We start from the raw sequence: 17,786 nt of genomic DNA on the forward strand, positions 1-17,786 counted from the left end.
TCTTCCTTTTGAGGTTAACTTGAATTATAATGGCTCAGAAAATCAAGAGTGGAGGAAACTCCAAGAAACAAGAACAAGCTTGTTTTAGTGCCTAGTGCTGCTTCTTCCAGATTTCTCCACAGCTTTTTAATTAAGCTCAGCTCAGTCTCACATCCCAGGAAGATTTTACTTCCCACATTATGTAGGTCTCAACTATTCTGCAGTCTTCAATATTTAGTTGTTTATAGACACTCCAAACAAATGAGAATATGTTTTATCTACTGAAATAAACCACTGTCATGTTTAAGTGTTGTTTAAAGGTTGTTTCTGGCAGGACTCTGACAGATGAACCCCAAGTTAAGCCTTTCTTCTGCAAGGTGCAAGGAACCATGCAAAGGTTTTGCAAAAGTAAAAACAGCAACATAAAGATCTCTGAAAGCTGCGTCAAAAAAGGGCAGAGCGCAATTGCCAGTCTGTAACTGCAGCAATAACTCTGCAGTTTTCTTCAGCTATTATTTTTCTCTGCAATTTTCAGACCACCTACCTAAAATGAGACCAGAAATGAGTTTTAAAAAAGTCTCTTTTACAGCAAATTGACCTTACAGGACTTCTTCGACGCAATCAGTCTGAGTATTTGCACATCTCCAATCATTCACGTACTGCAGTGCCTCTTTCTCACCTCACTCTCTGTGGTCTTCCCGGTTTCAGGTGAAAAACTGAGACACAGGGAAAGATAAGTGACTTGCCCAAGGTCCTACTGTGAATCCATTATGGAGAGAAACTGAAGCAAAGGTTTGCAGCTCCTGAACTAGAGACGCTATGGCTGGATCACTCAACCTCTCTCCAAGCATAAGGAAGAGACAGGACTGAAAGCTGCCAGGAAAAAATAAAAACGACCACAAACAGAAAAGATTTGCACAGCCTCTTGCAACTGTCTCAAATAGGCAACATTTAACACGTAGCTTTCACTTTTATCTATCAATAACCATAAAATTATTTCCAGTACTTCCAATGTCAAAACAGGCATGCTTGACTCGAAACACTTCCAAATACATCCTGCCCAACAAAAACCAAAAGCAAATGAACACTAGGAGTGAAGGATTTGACAGCAAGAAGCAGAAAAACTAATCATTTCACAGACCTAACAAAAACTGCACAAAGGCAGGACTCCAGACAGCAGGATCATGCTTTTTTCTATCTTAAATAAAAACCCACCGTTTTAAGTTTTACCAACCATGGTAAGGAAATCTAAAAGAACAGAACAGCAACACTGAAACCAGATTTTTCTGCAGATTACAGTGCAGCCCTACTGGTTTACAGAGAGAAGAAGATCACAATGTTCTGTTACTCAAAGTGATGTGTGGTTAAACTCAGATTTCTGTGGAACCATGAAAATCAAAGGGCAGACTTTACTAAAAGTGTTTTGTAGCTGCCTGGTCACATACAGCAAACTGCCAAAAATTTGGGATCAGTATTTTTATCTCTCAAAGTGCAAAACGTGGCTTGCAGAACTTTTTCACCACCGGCAGAGTAAACAGAATAGATTAGACAGACACCACTAGGTCACTGGCACTGTAACTAGGAGAGCAGGGAAAATATTTTGAAAAATTAACATCATCCTGCCTTCCTGAAGTTTTGGGGGGGGGGGGGGGCGGGGAGGGGAAGGGAAGCAACCTATGTTTCCTCGGAAGAAAAACTGGGAGTTAGATTTTTCTTATTGGAAAAAAGAAACTTCTGCCGCTTTATAAATGGCCTTGTGAACATCCTTTTTCCAAACCGGCTATGCAAAACAGGAAGGAATTATAAATGTTTAAAAACACATGCCCAGTTAACAGTGTCACATGCCCAACAGTAACAGCATTCAGCTGTCACCTCCTAGACTCTCTCTCGAAATGTACAGGGTTGCTGACTCTGAGGATGACAATGCCTGGCAATAATACATATGCTTAACATTGAAAGGAAAAAAAAAAAATATCATTTTTTGTTGCTTTCCATTTTGTTTCTTTCATCTACTCTCCTCAATTGGATATTGTTTTTGTCTCTCAATCTTTCCAGTGTGTTTTCTTTCAATGAGAAAAAAAAAAAAAAGTTTTTTCTTTTTTTTTTTCCTTTTTCTCTGTAAACACAAAACAGATCTCTAGCAACTTCCAGGGAAGACAGAGAGAGGGGGATGAAGATTGGCAGGTGTGACTAGCACTGAACTCACAAGTATCCATACAATGCCCTGTTCAGCCTGCTTTAGCATCCTGTTGTGCCCCACAGTTCACTCCTACTCCTTCAACTCTTGAATACAGCAAACCCAAAAACCATCGTCTGTAGTTCATGTGGCTTCTTATTGGTCCATCCCCACCCTGACACTCACAGGGGTGAGGACGAGAAGCCTCTTGCCCAAAAAATTGAACTGCAATTCTCAAACCTGAGCTACGAGGCTCAAATAGTGCCTAAGGCTGCCAGGTCCCAACCCAAAAATGAAGAAGACAGGGAGCAAGGAGATTTGGTACCCTTTTTGCATCCTACCAACTGTTGGGAGAGCCCCTGCAAAGATACTCCCAAAACTTTGTTGGATGTGGGGAAAGAGCCAGAATGGTCAGTATGCTTGAAAGGGCAGGCTGGGGAAGAAAACAAGAGGGCAGGAACAGCAGAGCCCTTTCAGGCCACTGCTTCTTTAAAATTTCCTTTGAACCCAAACCATTCCGTGATGAGACTGATTTTTGGTAAAGGTTTCTAAAAGCAAGAACCACGTGGAATAAGAAGTGAGAAGCAGAAGTGGGGGAATTTGTACGCATTCAAAGAGCACTCACATTCTTGCTCTTAGAAGTCCTCTGATTTATGAATCCAACTTTCTAGTGAGATTCCAGAGTTTGCTCATTTCTATTCATTCTTCTTCACTCAGCCCCCCTTAGCTGCTTTCCCTCTTCCTCTCCCCCACTGACAACCATTTTCATTTCTCTCCTTATCCCCCACTGTGTGCTTTTCCTGCCAAAAACATCGCCATTTAAGAACACTGGCAAGCAAACAATTTTTTAAAAAGTAGTTTAAAACAATCTAGGGTAATAAAACTACAATATTTAGCAATACGGTTATATGAGTCAGGTTAGAACATATACTGATATTTACATTCAAATAAAACAATAAAATCAGCTTAAGTCAATTTATAAATTCCTGCTTGTCACCAAGCTCTATTTCCATCCTTCTTTGTCGCTCCCCAATTTCACCTTTTAATGCACACCCCACTCACTCCCCAGCCTGCGCTTAGCCCCATCAGAACCCCAACCTGTGCTGACTGGAAGCCCTCTAGCCCCTGCTGAGGTCAATGGCAAAACCCCATCAGATGTCTATGTTATGAGCGTTTCAGCCAACATGAGTACACAAATAGGAGACGGGCAAGGACAGCTCATGGTGCAGCCAGCAGCGAGTCCATGCTCCTCCAGTCCTTTACACAGGGCAACCAAATTCTCAGTTACAGTGACTTACGTCAGAGCAGAACCAATTTCAGCAGCTTCTCCACCAACAAGGCAACTTCTTAAATTTACTACACAGTAATTACGATTTATGGAAGAGAGAGAGGGAGGGTTGGTTCTTTTTCAGATAAGAGGTACAACAGGGAATTTTTCTTAGTTTAATACAAGCTGACCCTATGCTCACAACAAAAGGTATTTATATACACATATACAGGTACAGTCATATGTATATATGCACATTTATATCTGTATTTATAATTCTACTTCATACATACCTAAGGAAATATATGTAAATATATACATGCCTAAGGAAATATATTTAAGTCAAATATTAAGCATTTAAATCTTGTTCCAAGTTGTATGCGAATTCACCTTTTCTTTTTTTTTTTTTAACCCAGAAGCTCCTCTACGAATATATACCCTACCACTCCTAACTAGCAGTATGAGCCATGGCCAAAGTTGCTTGATTGTTCCCTGCAGAGGACTCAGGATCTGCTGCAGCTGCCCATCCAAGCATCAGAGAGGAGACTGAGCTGGTCTGAAGCCAGAGAGCCTAGCTCCTGTTCCAGCTGTCACAAGCAGTGCTGTGCAAATGATCCCTTAGAAGGAAAATGCATTTCAGGGGTAAGAAAAAGAAATATCAGCAATAATTTCAGGGTGGAGAACTTCCACTCTATCAGCTTTTAAGCTATTTCACGTTCCCTCCAGATGGTATAACTAGAGCAGATGTCGCTTCAGATTAGCAAACCATAATTACTCCCCGATGACTCCACATCCTCCTACTCTGAGATGCAGTCCAATAATTTGGTCTTGCTTGACAAAACAGATTTGATCATATGGGCACACACATCTCACATACATGCACGGCATTTTTGTGCAAGGCAATGACTGCTATGCTGTCCTATGCTCAAAAGGCCTGAAGTCAGGATAACTGTGAATAGCATCATTTTTGCTACTACTCCAAATTCCCTTATGCAGCTCCTGTACTCCTTGCATGGGAGAGTGAGACAAACATGATTAAATGGTTGAAGCACAGACATTTGGCATAACAATGATTAGAAAAATAGATAACTAGGTGATGATTTTAATGAGAGATTATTAAAATAATCTGCCAGCTTCTTGCCTTACAACTGTGTCTCTGCGTTTACATCAGCCCCTTTCCCGCTGACATGCACCACCCCCATCCATGCAGGCACACATACCCTCCCTCCCTTTCCACACACACAGAGCCACCCTTTATTTTGCAGCCACCCAAATTTGCATACGGGCTTGTCTGAGCGCCACCATCTGGGCTGCTCTTTCTGAGCTCAGCGCTGGACCACAGGCAAGTGATGCCAGGCTGTGGCACAGCAGCTCCCGCTGGCAGAGCTCGGTTACCCGTTGTCTTTTTCTGCCTTGATGTGCTTTGCAGGAGCCCGTGTTTGCACGTTGTTCTTGGGGCTTTCCCCAAACTTGAAAATACTCACCTTTCCATTTGAGTTTCAGTCTCTAAATGTTACTGTCTAGTGCAACTGGCTATATTCTCCTACCAGCCCCACAACTCACTTACCCATGGCGTCGAAACATCTCTACAGGCTTCGTTTCATTTTCAGTCACATAAGTTGGCTCTATCAGAAATTATTTTCAAGATTGTTTTTCTTACAACAGTTAATATACTCTTTTAAAGAAATTGCCTTGTGTGTATTTGGCATCACAGTATGTATCAATAACTTTTGGGAAGTGAAAACAGTTAATTATTTCTCACCTATGCCCAACAGGACAAGATCTTCATTTTCTTTAGATGGAACAGCAGAGTCTTGGGAAGCCTAGAAACAGAAAACTTGAGCTGTATCTTTGAAGACAAATAGTTGCATTTGTGCTTAGTAGCACGCTGTGCTATAGGTTTTCAGAATTCAGTTCAAACACTGTCAAACAGCAGTCACTTCATTTTAGCCATTTGAATAAATGCAACAGATGTAGCATGCCACTTCCAGACTCTAAAGATAAGCACATGAACCCTGTGGACTCAAACTCTAAGCATAATGGAACAAGAGACCAAACCCTATCTTACTTTCCATGCAAACTCCAGTTTTCAGCCTGCTTTTCTCTTATAAAGTTTAACTGTAGCCTAACTAGTCAATATACAGTGTTTTGGACAAAAGAGCAATACAGTTCTCAGATGCCTCCCTCTCTAATGTCTGAGCTGTTCACACCTGTAGAAATATCATAGGTCAGTTCATTCTTTATAGAGTCAACTACGGCCTTTCCACTAGAACAAAACAAGAGACAGTCAGTATGGTACTAGAACCTTTTCCCTCCAGCAAGACTCACGTGCTGCAGCACTCTGCCCCAATATAAGTTTTCAACATAAAACTCCAAAATGCAGGCATACTGCAGAGATATAATTTTGAGATTACATGGATGTCCTGGTTTGAGGTAAAACAGAGCCAACTTTCTGTTCAGTAATTTTACTTCTTAGCTAGGCCTCTTCTATCTCTCTGAAATTAACAGCATGTTGTGTCTAAAGTGGTTCGTTCAGAGTGATAAGACAGTTTGTGACAAGGAATGGCATGCAGAGAAGCTCTTGATTATACTTATTGCTATAACATCCAAGGCCAGCTAATTTCGTTATTTGCCCCATTGGAGGGTCAGAAACGGAAAAGCGTAGAGGGGTCCCATCTGCAGGGAGGAGCGGACAGGACAGGTGACACAAAACTGATCAACGGGGTATTCCATCCCATCTGCATCCTGCTCAGTATAAGAGCTGAGGGGTCAAAGGGTCAACCCTCTTCCTTCAGTGGCTGACGTTTGAGTAGGACCCTGTTTGTTCATCTGCCTTTGATCCCAATCAGTGTGCTCCTGACTCCAACTCTGGAACCCGGTTCCCACCCATCACTGCGTCCAGCCTGGGACTTCCCCAGTGCCTGCCGGTGACATCATCCTGGGAGCTGAATACGGTTTTGTATATACTGTATCTATTTCATTATTTACCTTTTTATTTTATTATTAATATTTCATTAAAGTAGTTTAGTTTCTTCTAAACTCATAAATCTCTATCTCTCCTCCTCATCTGCATGTACAAGAGGCCGGGGGGGGCGGGGGCATCTGTCACTGGCCATTGGCCAATTTTGCCAAAACCATGACAACAGATGACAATAGCAACATGTGAATCCCAAACAATTAAAAATTGAAAATAATAATAATAATGAAGAGGTCATCACTTTTATAATAATGACCTAACAAAAGCAGCAGTCCAACAACATTCCACCAAATTAAATTAAGAAGATATCACCCTTATTAGATTTGCCAGGTTTTACCAGATTTTGTTTCTCTCAACCTAAATCATTATTTTAGCTTCACACCCAGCTGAGCTAATAATCAAGCTCCTGCTTTAAAAGGTGATTAAAAAAACACCGAGACAAAGATTTTCTGTTTTTTCTAAACAGATACATATAAATAAAAAGCAGAATATAATATTAGAGATCAAATACTACTGACTAACCATAATGGGACTTCTCGCAATTATAGGTCCCCAAAAAAAAATGTCAGATACCCCCATGTCGAAGACAGTGGGAACTGCCTTTTTAACACAAAGCATTTTTCCCAGTTAAGGACTTGCAGTTACCCACAAGGTCTCTCTCGGAGACTAACTCCTCAGATGTAACGAATCATGCTGCCTCAAGGACGAAGCTTTTGTGAAACAGGTTGTGCTCCCCTCAGACTGGCAGACAAGCTGCAAGCTCCCTGAAGGCACTAAGGTTCACCATAAACACAAAAGCTTTCTGGTCCAAAAGCAGAGCTTGCTTCTCCAACCCAGCCTTCCAGCCCACAACCCCCTAACAGGTTCCTTCAAATAATAATCATTTATACAAGTGACTATTCCCGCAGGATAGGAACGGGCAGGAAATGTTGTCTGGCAGGCATTAGTAACTTTATTTATTTGTTAGCACCGGGAGGTGCTCATACAGCCAAGCAGAGGTTGCTGCTTCCCAACCTAAACGAAGCTTAGCTAATAGGAGAATAAGGAAAATAAGGAGAAATCTATACCTTCGTATCATCCTGGGACAATTCGTCAGATGATGAGTCCATGGGCCCTGTAAAAGCAAAGATTCTTATTCAGTTTGGGTCTGCGGCTTTGTCTTCTGTGGCTGGTGTCTCTGCTTTCTCAAACAGGAGTGCAGGAGGCCTTTTAAGCACGAGGAAAAGGTAAACAGGCAGGCGAGCTAGGACAACAGACATGGGCAGCCCACACATCTCCCCACGGCAGCATTCCCACCTGCAGCGTGTGAGCCGGATGCAAAACAAGTGGTATGTCATTGTCACAGTTATGTTTAGTCTAGGCATGAACGGCACTTCATCAGCCACCTGCTGATTAACTCTCACATGCTCAGGAACAACAGTTCTAGCGTCAAGCCTCACAACAACTCTGCAGAGCAGCTGGGCTCTGTTCTTCTTTTGCAGAGGTTTCATTCGGTTTCTGAAATTAGACCTTGCATTTTCACCCCAAAAAGTAAAAAAATAATTTCATTTCTGTCACTCTTTTTTTTTTTTTTTTTAATGATTTCTTCACAGGGCTGTGGGGACGGACACTGCACATGCAAAGGACTTCGCAAGTTTTGCCCAAACACAGCCCCAAGGACTATTGTGAAACAGCAAAGAGGATTAACCTGGCTACAGTAATGCAAATGAACACCAGCATTACCTAGGCTTCCAGGAACATTATTATTTAGTAAATATATTTTAAATAATAATAACTATATAGCCAGAGTTATGATGGTAAATATGTTTCATTTCACATTGAATATTTCAACTCAAGGTTCACATCTGTTCTCAGGTACACAAATTCCTCTCCCTTCTCCAGCTCCAGCAAATAGTTAAACTAAGTATGACTCAGAAGGTGGTTTGGGGGACTGCTTTGAGAAATGTGCGCCTTTGGGACTTCTGTCCTCTTTTGGCATTGCACAAAGTCTATACTCAAGTTTTAGAAAAAAAAAAAGCTGTATATCTTTGGAAAAACAATTCAAAGACAGCTGCCTATTACCTAAATCACACAATCTTCGGCAACAACAACACTACCTAACCGTCAGGTATCTGTGAGATGAAGTTCTGGGATGCAATTATGGGCCCACTGCAATCAGTGCACCTGTTGTCCCTATGGATGCTGGTAGGAGTCAGGACTGGGTTCACGCTGATCAGAATCTCTATCATTAATTTTTAACTAATCCACCTTCTTTAATCAACCTTCTGCATCAGCCACATATATACCTCCCCTTGCATTCTAACGGAGTGCAATCACAGAGCACAAAATCATTCATGCTGTCAAACAAAGCACCTCAGGCATCACCTTTCAGCTAGAAGGAATAGACTATTTCTTCTGTAACTTTAACTGCAGAAACTTACTTTAAAAGCTTCAGTGGGAGATGTTTTTTTACAGCATTCCCATGCAATCGGCATTATTATCAGTTTCACAGTTCACAAAAATAAAAAGCTGTTTGCTCTATGCCTGATATTCTGTAGAAGCACATGGCTTATGCTCCAGATAACAGCATTCAGTCAACCCGTGGACGTGGAATTTCAAGGTCAGAAAACAAAAAAAGCAGAAACTACTGAATTAGACAAAGAACCATCTATTTCACCTTTTGTTCTGCATGCTCCCTGGATAACGTATCACTCCATGTATGTGAATTTAATTAAGTTGCTATGGGAGATTCACTGCTAAGCTAGTCGCATCACCTTACGCTGACCCACCACTTTCGTAGGATTGCATTTCACAAGAAGCAATGTACTGCTGTAGCAACCTCTACTCGGTAATAGCTCAGGGCTTCTGATAACATTGTGTTTTAAAGGTCCTGTTGATCTTGACTTTAGGCGCACCCAGAAGTGAGTAGTTATTACTTCTTGGAATGGCAGCAGTTTTAAAATCAGAGGGGGATCCTTTCATGACACAATGCACTAAATTAATGTCCTGATCTTAGCAGCCACTTTACAAAGCAGTTCACTGAATGCAAGTGACAATGTTAGTAATAAGTACTCTGACAATATTTCATATAACTCCTGCTTCCAGCAGCAATTTTAACTCAATCTTGAAAAAAGTTCTTTTGTTCTTCTGAACGCTGACAAATGGAGAGAGGTAAGGCAGGCTCCTAGACACCTAGCAATTCACAAACCTCGTGTGGTAAATTGCCTCTTACAACAACAGATGCATAGTTCGCAACTGCTTATCATTTCTCTGCAAATTTACCTTCTAGTGGCCGAACACTTGTTGCCTGAACGCTGATGGAGAAGTCAGGTATAAAACTCCCTTTCCAGCACTAACAACGGCAGCCTACATGTTTAAACGTGAGCTACACCATGACTGTGTCCCCATTTTATCCCTTCACTTAAAGTTACTAGCTGATGCCACCTAGAACTGCAGTCCCCTGCCTTTCCCTCGGTCTGGTCCTGATCCTGTTGGCAGTTTATGCTGGTGCTCGCGTTTCTGCTGCCCTCAGTAGGGCTGTCTCCAGCACAGCCACTCAGCAAGGCCGAGCCTCTTGCAGAGCTCACAGTTTTCAGCTTGTGGCTTCATCCAAATGAACAGCAACAGCCACATAAGCAAACGGCCAACTGATGGAAACTCTTAATTCCTAACAATCCCACATAAACACCCAAAGTGTCTTACTTCTCATGCTGAAGAATGACTTTTTTTTTTTTTTGTGATTTTTCTTTTCAGGTCTAAGAGATGCTTGCTCTGGGCGACACAGGGATGTATTCTGGTAATGAAAGAGCGTCCTCATCAGCAAGCACAGTCCCCACAATCCTTGCAGAGGTAAAACACTCACCAAAATATTGAAGGTCTAGTTGAAACACATGGGAATTTTGCCACATTAAGAAGTCCGGGCTGGATCCCAAAACTATTCATACAGAAGTTACTCTGCTCCTATCTTTATTAAACTTACTTGGCTTTACTGGAATCTGCAGGCTGCAGCATTCATTCAGTTAGACGCTGCCCTCTCTTGGAACCTTCTGACATTTTGCTGGCTCTTACAATAAAATTAGTTAAGGCTTTTCCAGTCACTATAAATGCCATAATATTTCGTTAACAAGTTCAGTCTGACATTAGTGCTCTGCAGTGAGTATCACGATTTACACAACTCTTGTAGTCTATGACAGGCATATTCCACTGTTGTCTATTTACAGGTCTCTAATGTCATACGAAACATGCAATCTTCCTGAATAAATAAACAGTGTACGAATCTGTGCCAACTTTCCAGAGCTTTTAAAGACTGCAACATTATGGAATAAAAAACTGTACCTTCTACAGAGCTTGTTGTACTGCAGGGCATTTTTGGACCTTCCATTGTCTCAACTTGGTTTGAATTAATAGTCTAAAAAAAAAAAATAAAATCAAAATGACAGTAATTATATTTGATACCCATGACATTTATCTGAAAACTCATAAACGATATAAAAGACTAGCAAACAAATATGTTATAGGCAACACTAAGATGACTGATAGAGATTACACACAGTATTCTAACCAGTTACCCTCCAGAGGAAACGGACAGTTTATCGGTTTCTCTCTTGAGGAATTGCTATTTTCAACTATAGAGAGAAATTACCTCCTGCTTACAATACACAAGGGATCTAAAGGATCAGATTAACATTTGTACTTCATTGTTTATAATCTCCTTCTCTATGAGAAAATCAGCACAGCAGCTTTGCACAACAGCTCTGTTCAGAAGTCTAGTTAACCTTGAAAGCATCCCTATAAAGCAAGCAATTTTGACGGACAGGCAATACAAAGAGCCTAAACCAGGGCTAAACACTGACTACATGGTAAACCCAGCCTGGAAGGCAGGAGCATCCATGTCCCAGGCCAGGCAAACCCCTCGCGCGGATACACACACTGACTATATCACTCCTGCTCAAAAGGAAGAGGGGGCAAAGATCCAGTCCCTCATTTTAGCAATTACCTTCAAAGACTGTAAGAAAAGGGTGGGGAGGAGAGAATGTCTACCTTGGGCATAATTTCATCTGCAACTCTGCTTGCTTCTAGGCTTTCCCTATAGCTAAGATTGCCTGTGTATTTGACATCTAATGGAACAGCAAGTGAAGAAAAGGCATGGTAACCTGAATACCAAAGATAAAGTAAGGGATGACTCTGGGCTGAATATCACAAGCAGACTGATTTGAAAGCACACGGCTGTCAAGCTAGCTACATCCTACGCCCCGGTGGGGCTAGTTGCATTCTTTTCTGCTCATCTGTTGGTGTGCGAGACACTTTCCTACTCCTACACCTACCAGGTAGAAATAAGCCAACTCCTCCTTGGAAAATTACTGAATCTGTCCACCACCAGGCAACAAAATTATTTAAATTATCATAAATTATCTTAATCACTTTGGATGATTATTGTGATTTGGCCTTTCTCTTCTAGTTGGAACTAGATCATCTTTGGATGACCTAGTTGGAACTAGATGATTTTTAAGGTCCCTTCCAACCCAAACCATTCTATAATTCTATGATTCTTTTATTAGCCTGAAGCTATTTCACATGTGCCCATTAGTCATAGAATCATAGGATGGTTTGGGTTGGAAGGGACCTTAAAGATCATCTTTAAGGCCATGGGGAGGAACACCTCCCACTAGACCAGGATGCTCAAAGCCCCATCCAGCCTGGCCTTGAACACCTCCAGGGATGGGGCATCCACAGCTTCCCTGGGCAATCTGTTCCAGTGCCTCACCACCCTCACAGTAAAGAATTTCTTCCTAGTATCTAATCTAAATCTCCCCTCTTTCAGCTTGAAACCATTACCCCTTGTCCTACTGCTAACACTCCCTGATAAAGAATCCCTCCCCACCTTTCCTGCAGGCCCCCTTTAGGTACTAGAAGGCCACTATGAGGTCTCCCCAGAGCCTTCTCTTCTCCAGGCTGAACAACCACAACCCTCTCAGCCTGTCTTCATAGGAGAGGTGCTCCAGCCCTCTGAGCATCTTCGTGGTCCTCCTCTGGATTTCTTTTCCTCTTGCAGAGGACTTCTTCCCTGCACTGGCTGTGCTGCCTCCAGCAACCGAGACAGCCAAACGGATCACCTCCACGCACTGCTTAGGGCTCTGCCGGAGGTGCACAATGAACCACACAGCCTCACTGATGGGTGCTGTTACCACCACAGGAATTTTTGCCCTAAGGAGGTTGCAGAGTTCAACCAATTCCACAGTCTCCCTCATCTTCTTGAAAAATCTCTCCTCTGCGTTGCCTAGCACAGCCACAAAATCTGTGGGTTTACACTTTTTGAACTGTAGAGCCCCTGAAGTTTTCCAGTGACGGCATGGCACCCGTATGGGTAACTCTAGCTTACTGACAGCTTATTTCTTTTAACTTTTCCATTACTCTTTTAGACTTAAAAGGAATAGTAAAGGGACTAAAAGTTCCCACAGACCAGGGACGGAAGAACATATTTTGAGAAAGACTGGGATTTTCTTGCATGACTAAGTGCAAAAATAGTTTGTGCTGCTCCCAGTCATCCATTTAACACGCACAAATCCAATGCTGCATGCCACCATATGAGACAAGCTCCTTCTCTTTAGTCCATGTCTTCCTGACCCAAGCCTAAAATAGCAATGTGGTCATTTATGCAGTCTCAAGATACAATACAGTAGATGTACAGTATTAGTCTGTTTTAGATGAGCTGAATATTGCAGTACAGCAACAAATTCTACCTCTATCCTAAAAAGACTATGTATCTTGAAATCTCTAATGCCCACCTTATGCTTTGGATGCAATTAAGGGCTGCAAGTCCTTGTTTGCAACAGAAAGAAAATTAATTTTACCTTACCTTTTGGACATAATACATAGTCTAAAAATGACAGTTTGATCATTCCCCCATATACACTTCAGGATGATAACTGGTACAGAGGAAATGAAGTAAACCATGTGACCTTCCCAATTATTCTGGCTTATTTCTGCTTTATTAAAAGCAGCGCAACACTGATGCTGGGCAGGGGGGGAACAGGGTCACCACAACAGAGGATCCAGACTGCTGCAACTAGAGGAATGAGCAAAAGGGAAACCCACAAGTGAAAGGCAGTAAGTTTTTTCCTGAAAATACCAAGTGCAGAAATTGCAACCTTTGTCTCTGGGAGCCATGCAAACATCTAACATACCACACTTCCTTTTTCCATTTCAAAGACTGAAAGAACAAGGATTTGATGAGTGCAAGAAAAAGCCAATGTTATAAATAACAATGCATCCTTCATGACAGTCTTGGTTTTGCTATTGGGTTTACCGTAGTTTCCATGGAAAAGCCACACAAAAATTGTAGGTATTCTGCAAACTACAAACACAGAATAACTTCTTTGTATTGGAAGAAATCAAAATCTTGGCAGTGTAGTTACACAAGACTATACATAAGGACTATACAATACATCAACCTTAAGTTTTTGTGTGAAACATAACACATAGATCACACTCTAAATTAAAAAAAAAAAACATGCAAAATGCAATAAAGACAATTCAAGGAAAATCAGCGCACAAGTAAGAAGACTTGAAGTTAAGCATGGAAAATAAAAGCTTAATTTTAAGACCAGAAAAAGAGAATAGACTGTTTTTAGTGTGGTTTTAGTTTACTAGTTTTATATATTCATGCAGTATCAATCTAAGAGCGTTAAGTGAGCACCTGCATTGCTATTAAAGAACTTGTGCTTTCAAGTGTTCTGCTCCTTACTTTACTGAATTGAGAGATGCCCTGGAGAATATCACAGCAGTGCTCCAGATACTTTCCGGTAAAGTATGACCCACTACATCATAACTAAACCTGATAGCAAACATCCATACTCTGTATTTCTCCTGTAAATAATAGACTGGGGTTGGCTCTTCATACAAGCTCACTGGCATTACACTACTAGACAAAAGAATGGAACTAGATTAAATATTTCAAATTGCCAACATGAGTACAATGGGAATGCAATTTAAAGACATAGAGATTTCAGGGAAAGATATCCACTGTAGAGACCACAATGATTCAAAACCGCTTTGGGACGTAAAGAAGGCTTTCATAAAGTTCTCAACATCTCTTATCCTCCAGCTTCACCAAGCTCAGGATCGGTGCAGCCCTAAAAGCAAGAAATCAGGCAACGGAAGAAGGAGACCTGCATGGCTGAGCAAGGAGCTTCTGAAAAAACTCAAGTGGAAGAAGGAAGTTTACAGCACGTGGAAGAAGGGATTGACCACTTGGGAAGATTACAAGAATGCCGTCAGAGTATGCAGGGATGAAACAAGGAAAGCCAAGGCCTCCTTGGAATTAAACCTGGCACAGGGTGTCAAGGTCAACAGGAAGGGTTTCTTCAAATATATCAGAGGCAAAAGGAAAACTAGAGGAAATGTAGGCCCACTGTTGAATGAGACAGGAGCCATGGTGACAGAGGATGTGGAGAAGGCGGAGTTACTGAATGCTGCCTTTGCTTCGATGTTACTGCTCAGGCCAGCCCCCAAAAGCCCCAGACTTTGGAGGTAGCAGGGAAAGTCTAGACAAAGGAAGGCTTCCCTTGGTTGAGGTAGATCAAGTTAGAGATCAATTAAGTAAACTGGATATCCAAAGACCATGGGTCCCGATGGGATGCACCCAAGAGTGCTGAAGGAGCTGGCAGAAGTCATTGCTGGGCTGCTCTCCATCATCTTTGAAGGGCCTTGGAGAACAGGTGAGGTGCCTGAGGACTGGAGGAAAGCCAACGTCACTCCAGTCTTCAAAAAGGGCAAGAAGGAAGACTCAGGAAACTACAGGCCAGTCAGCCTCACCTCCATCCCTGGAAAGATGATGGAACAGCTCGCTCTGGGCATCATCTCAAGGCATGTGGAGGAAAAGAAAGCTATCAGAAGCACTCAACATGGATTCACCAAGGGGAAATCATGTCTGATTAATCTGATCACCTTCTATGATGGAATGACTGGATGGATAGGTGAGGGGAGGGCGGTGGATGTTGTCTACCTTGACTTCAGCAAGGCATTCAACACGGTCTCCCACAGCATCCTCATAGGGAAGCTTAGAAGTGAGGGTTAGATAAATGGACAGTGGGGTGGATTGAAAACTGGTTGAAAGACAGAGCTCAGAGGGTCGTGATTAGGGGCACAGAGTCTAGTTGGAGGTTAGTGACAAGTGGTGTTCCCCAGGGGTCAGTACTGGGTCCAGTCCTCTTCAATATATCCATCAATGACCTGGATGAAGGGATGGAGTGCACCCTCAGCAAGTTTGCTGATGACACAAAGCTGGGAGGGGTGGCTGACATACCGGAAGGCTGTGCCGCCACACAGAGAGACCTGGACAGGTTGAATATTTGGGCAGAGAGGAACCTTATGAAATTCAACAAGGGCAAGTGTAGGGTGCTGCACCTGGGGAGGAATAACCCTATGCACCAGTACAGGTTGGGGGCTGACCTGCTGGAGAGCAGCTCTGTGGAAAGAGACCTGGGAGTCCTGGTGGACAACAGCAAGACCATGAGCCAGCAACATCTCCTTGTGGCCAAGGCGGCCAATAGCATCCGGGGGGTGCATCAAGAAGAGTGTGGCCAGCAGGTCGAGGGAGGTCATCCTCCCCCTCTACTCTGCCTTGGTGGGGCCACACCTGGAGTACTGTGTCCAGTTCTGGGCTCCCTGGTTCAAGGAGGACAGGGAACTGCTGGAGAGGGTGCAGCAAAGGGCTACCAAGATGATTAGGGGACTAGAACACCTCTCTTATGAAGAAAGGCTGAAGGATTTGGGTCTTTTCAGTCTGGAAAAAAGACGACTGAGGGGGGACCTTATCAATGCTTATAAATACTTAAAGGGTGGGTGTCAGGAGGATGGGGCCAGGCTCTTTTCAGTGGTGACCAGCAACAGGACAAGAGGTAATGGGCACAAACTTGAACATAGGAAGTTCCATCTAAACATGAGGAGGAACTTCTTTACTTTGAGGGTGGCAGAGCACTGGAACAGGCTGCCCAGAGAGGTGGTGGAGTCTCCATCTCTGGAGAAATTCAAAACTCGCCTGGACGCGTTCCTGTGCAACTTGCTCTAGGTGACCCTGCTCTGGCAGGGAGTTGGACTAGATGATCTCCAGAGGTCCCTTCCAACCCCCATCATTCTGTGATTCACACATACAGTGTGCTACACTTACACAGAGTAGAAGCTCACAACAGTAATCCTGCAATTATGCTGGCCATTAGTGACACGGGTATCTTAGGCTAAAAGGCTACTCAACAAAAACAAATCCAGCCTGAAGAGTCTGTAGCTGCACATTATTGAAGAAAATCTGTGATGATGCCCTGAGCTAGACAGATACCCACCCGGTAAAGAAGAGGTCTGTTCCAGAAGTATTTTCTGAAGAGCTTAATGTCCGATTCCAGCAAGTGCTGCGTGGTATGGCTAAATGTCAGCGTCAGAGCTCCTGATGAACGAACAAATTGCATGCAAACACCCTCACCAATCTCCGCTCTTGAAATGTCAAGCGATGGACTGCCCTGCAAACTGGAACGACATGCTCTTTAAATCAAAGCAGATGCTCTGCACCCAGGTAAAATGAAAACAGAGCCACAGCGAGCATCCTGCTCGCCTTCAGCACGGCCTGTTGGGATCCCAATGCACCCACTGCAAAAACCAGAGGCAGAAAATCTGAAACATCCACTGAAAACACAGCTGGGCAAACAAATACTTACCAATGGCTCTGCTCAGGTCTCAGAACCACACAGCTACTTCTAGTCATCAGCAGGGAAAAAAAACAATGTCAGGTCTAGGTGGTTACTCACTAGTTAAATAAGCCAGAGAGCAAGCCATGACAATACCTATTTCTCCATATTGCTGTAAATTAGCAATTGTACCTTTTCCAGTTAATGTTGCAATATACACAACTGGCAGCTAGCAGGTTTGTTACCCCACGACAGTGAAAAACAGAAAGTATCTCAAGGGAATAGAGCATTGTTTGGACGTTACAAACAAGTGAGACATCAATAACAAAATGTACTGTTCCAGTGTTGTAAGTATTATTTTTTTTCAAACTCAAGTCCAGATAAGTCTCACATAAAGTACATGCTGCATGAAGCCAGAAGCAAAAGAGCCACATACTAAAACAAAAATGCAACCCAATTCTTGCAAATACCTATTGACAAAGAAAAACCAACAGTAAGAAGAGGCACCTGGTGCTGAACACTTGGTACCCCAAGACACACACACATACACACCATGCAGCTCCTCAGGTGCATGCCAGAAAGCATTTGCACTTTAAGTTATTCATCAGTGTGACAGGTCTCTGGCAAAACAGTCATAGTTGCAGCTCTGGCTTTGCTGCTAACTCTCCCTTATTCATTCAAACCTGACCTTTACAGAGGTCACAAAGTCTGCTGAGGTTTTGTGAAAGTCAG

The 17,786-nt window shown here is 42.7% G+C and overlaps 1 protein-coding gene across 4 annotated transcripts in view; it reads right to left on the reverse strand.

The window, feature by feature from the left end:
* The window catches only part of ARHGEF28 (Rho guanine nucleotide exchange factor 28), a 159,047-nt gene that overhangs the window by 99,541 nt on the left and 41,720 nt on the right, over window positions 1–17,786 (reverse strand). For all 4 annotated transcript variants that reach the window (XM_074570225.1, XM_074570227.1, XM_074570226.1 and 1 more), the window contains exons 6-9: window positions 16,716–16,896; window positions 10,714–10,786; window positions 7,467–7,513; window positions 5,185–5,245 (exon numbers count right to left, since the gene is read on the reverse strand). In XM_074570225.1, coding sequence (XP_074426326.1) covers window positions 5,185–5,245; window positions 7,467–7,513; window positions 10,714–10,786; window positions 16,716–16,896 — 362 coding nt within the window. The remainder of the gene's footprint in view (window positions 1–5,184; window positions 5,246–7,466; window positions 7,514–10,713; window positions 10,787–16,715; window positions 16,897–17,786) is intronic.

Source organism: Larus michahellis, chromosome Z (assembly GCF_964199755.1).
Source record: "Larus michahellis chromosome Z, bLarMic1.1, whole genome shotgun sequence".
NCBI lineage: Eukaryota > Metazoa > Chordata > Aves > Charadriiformes > Laridae > Larus > Larus michahellis.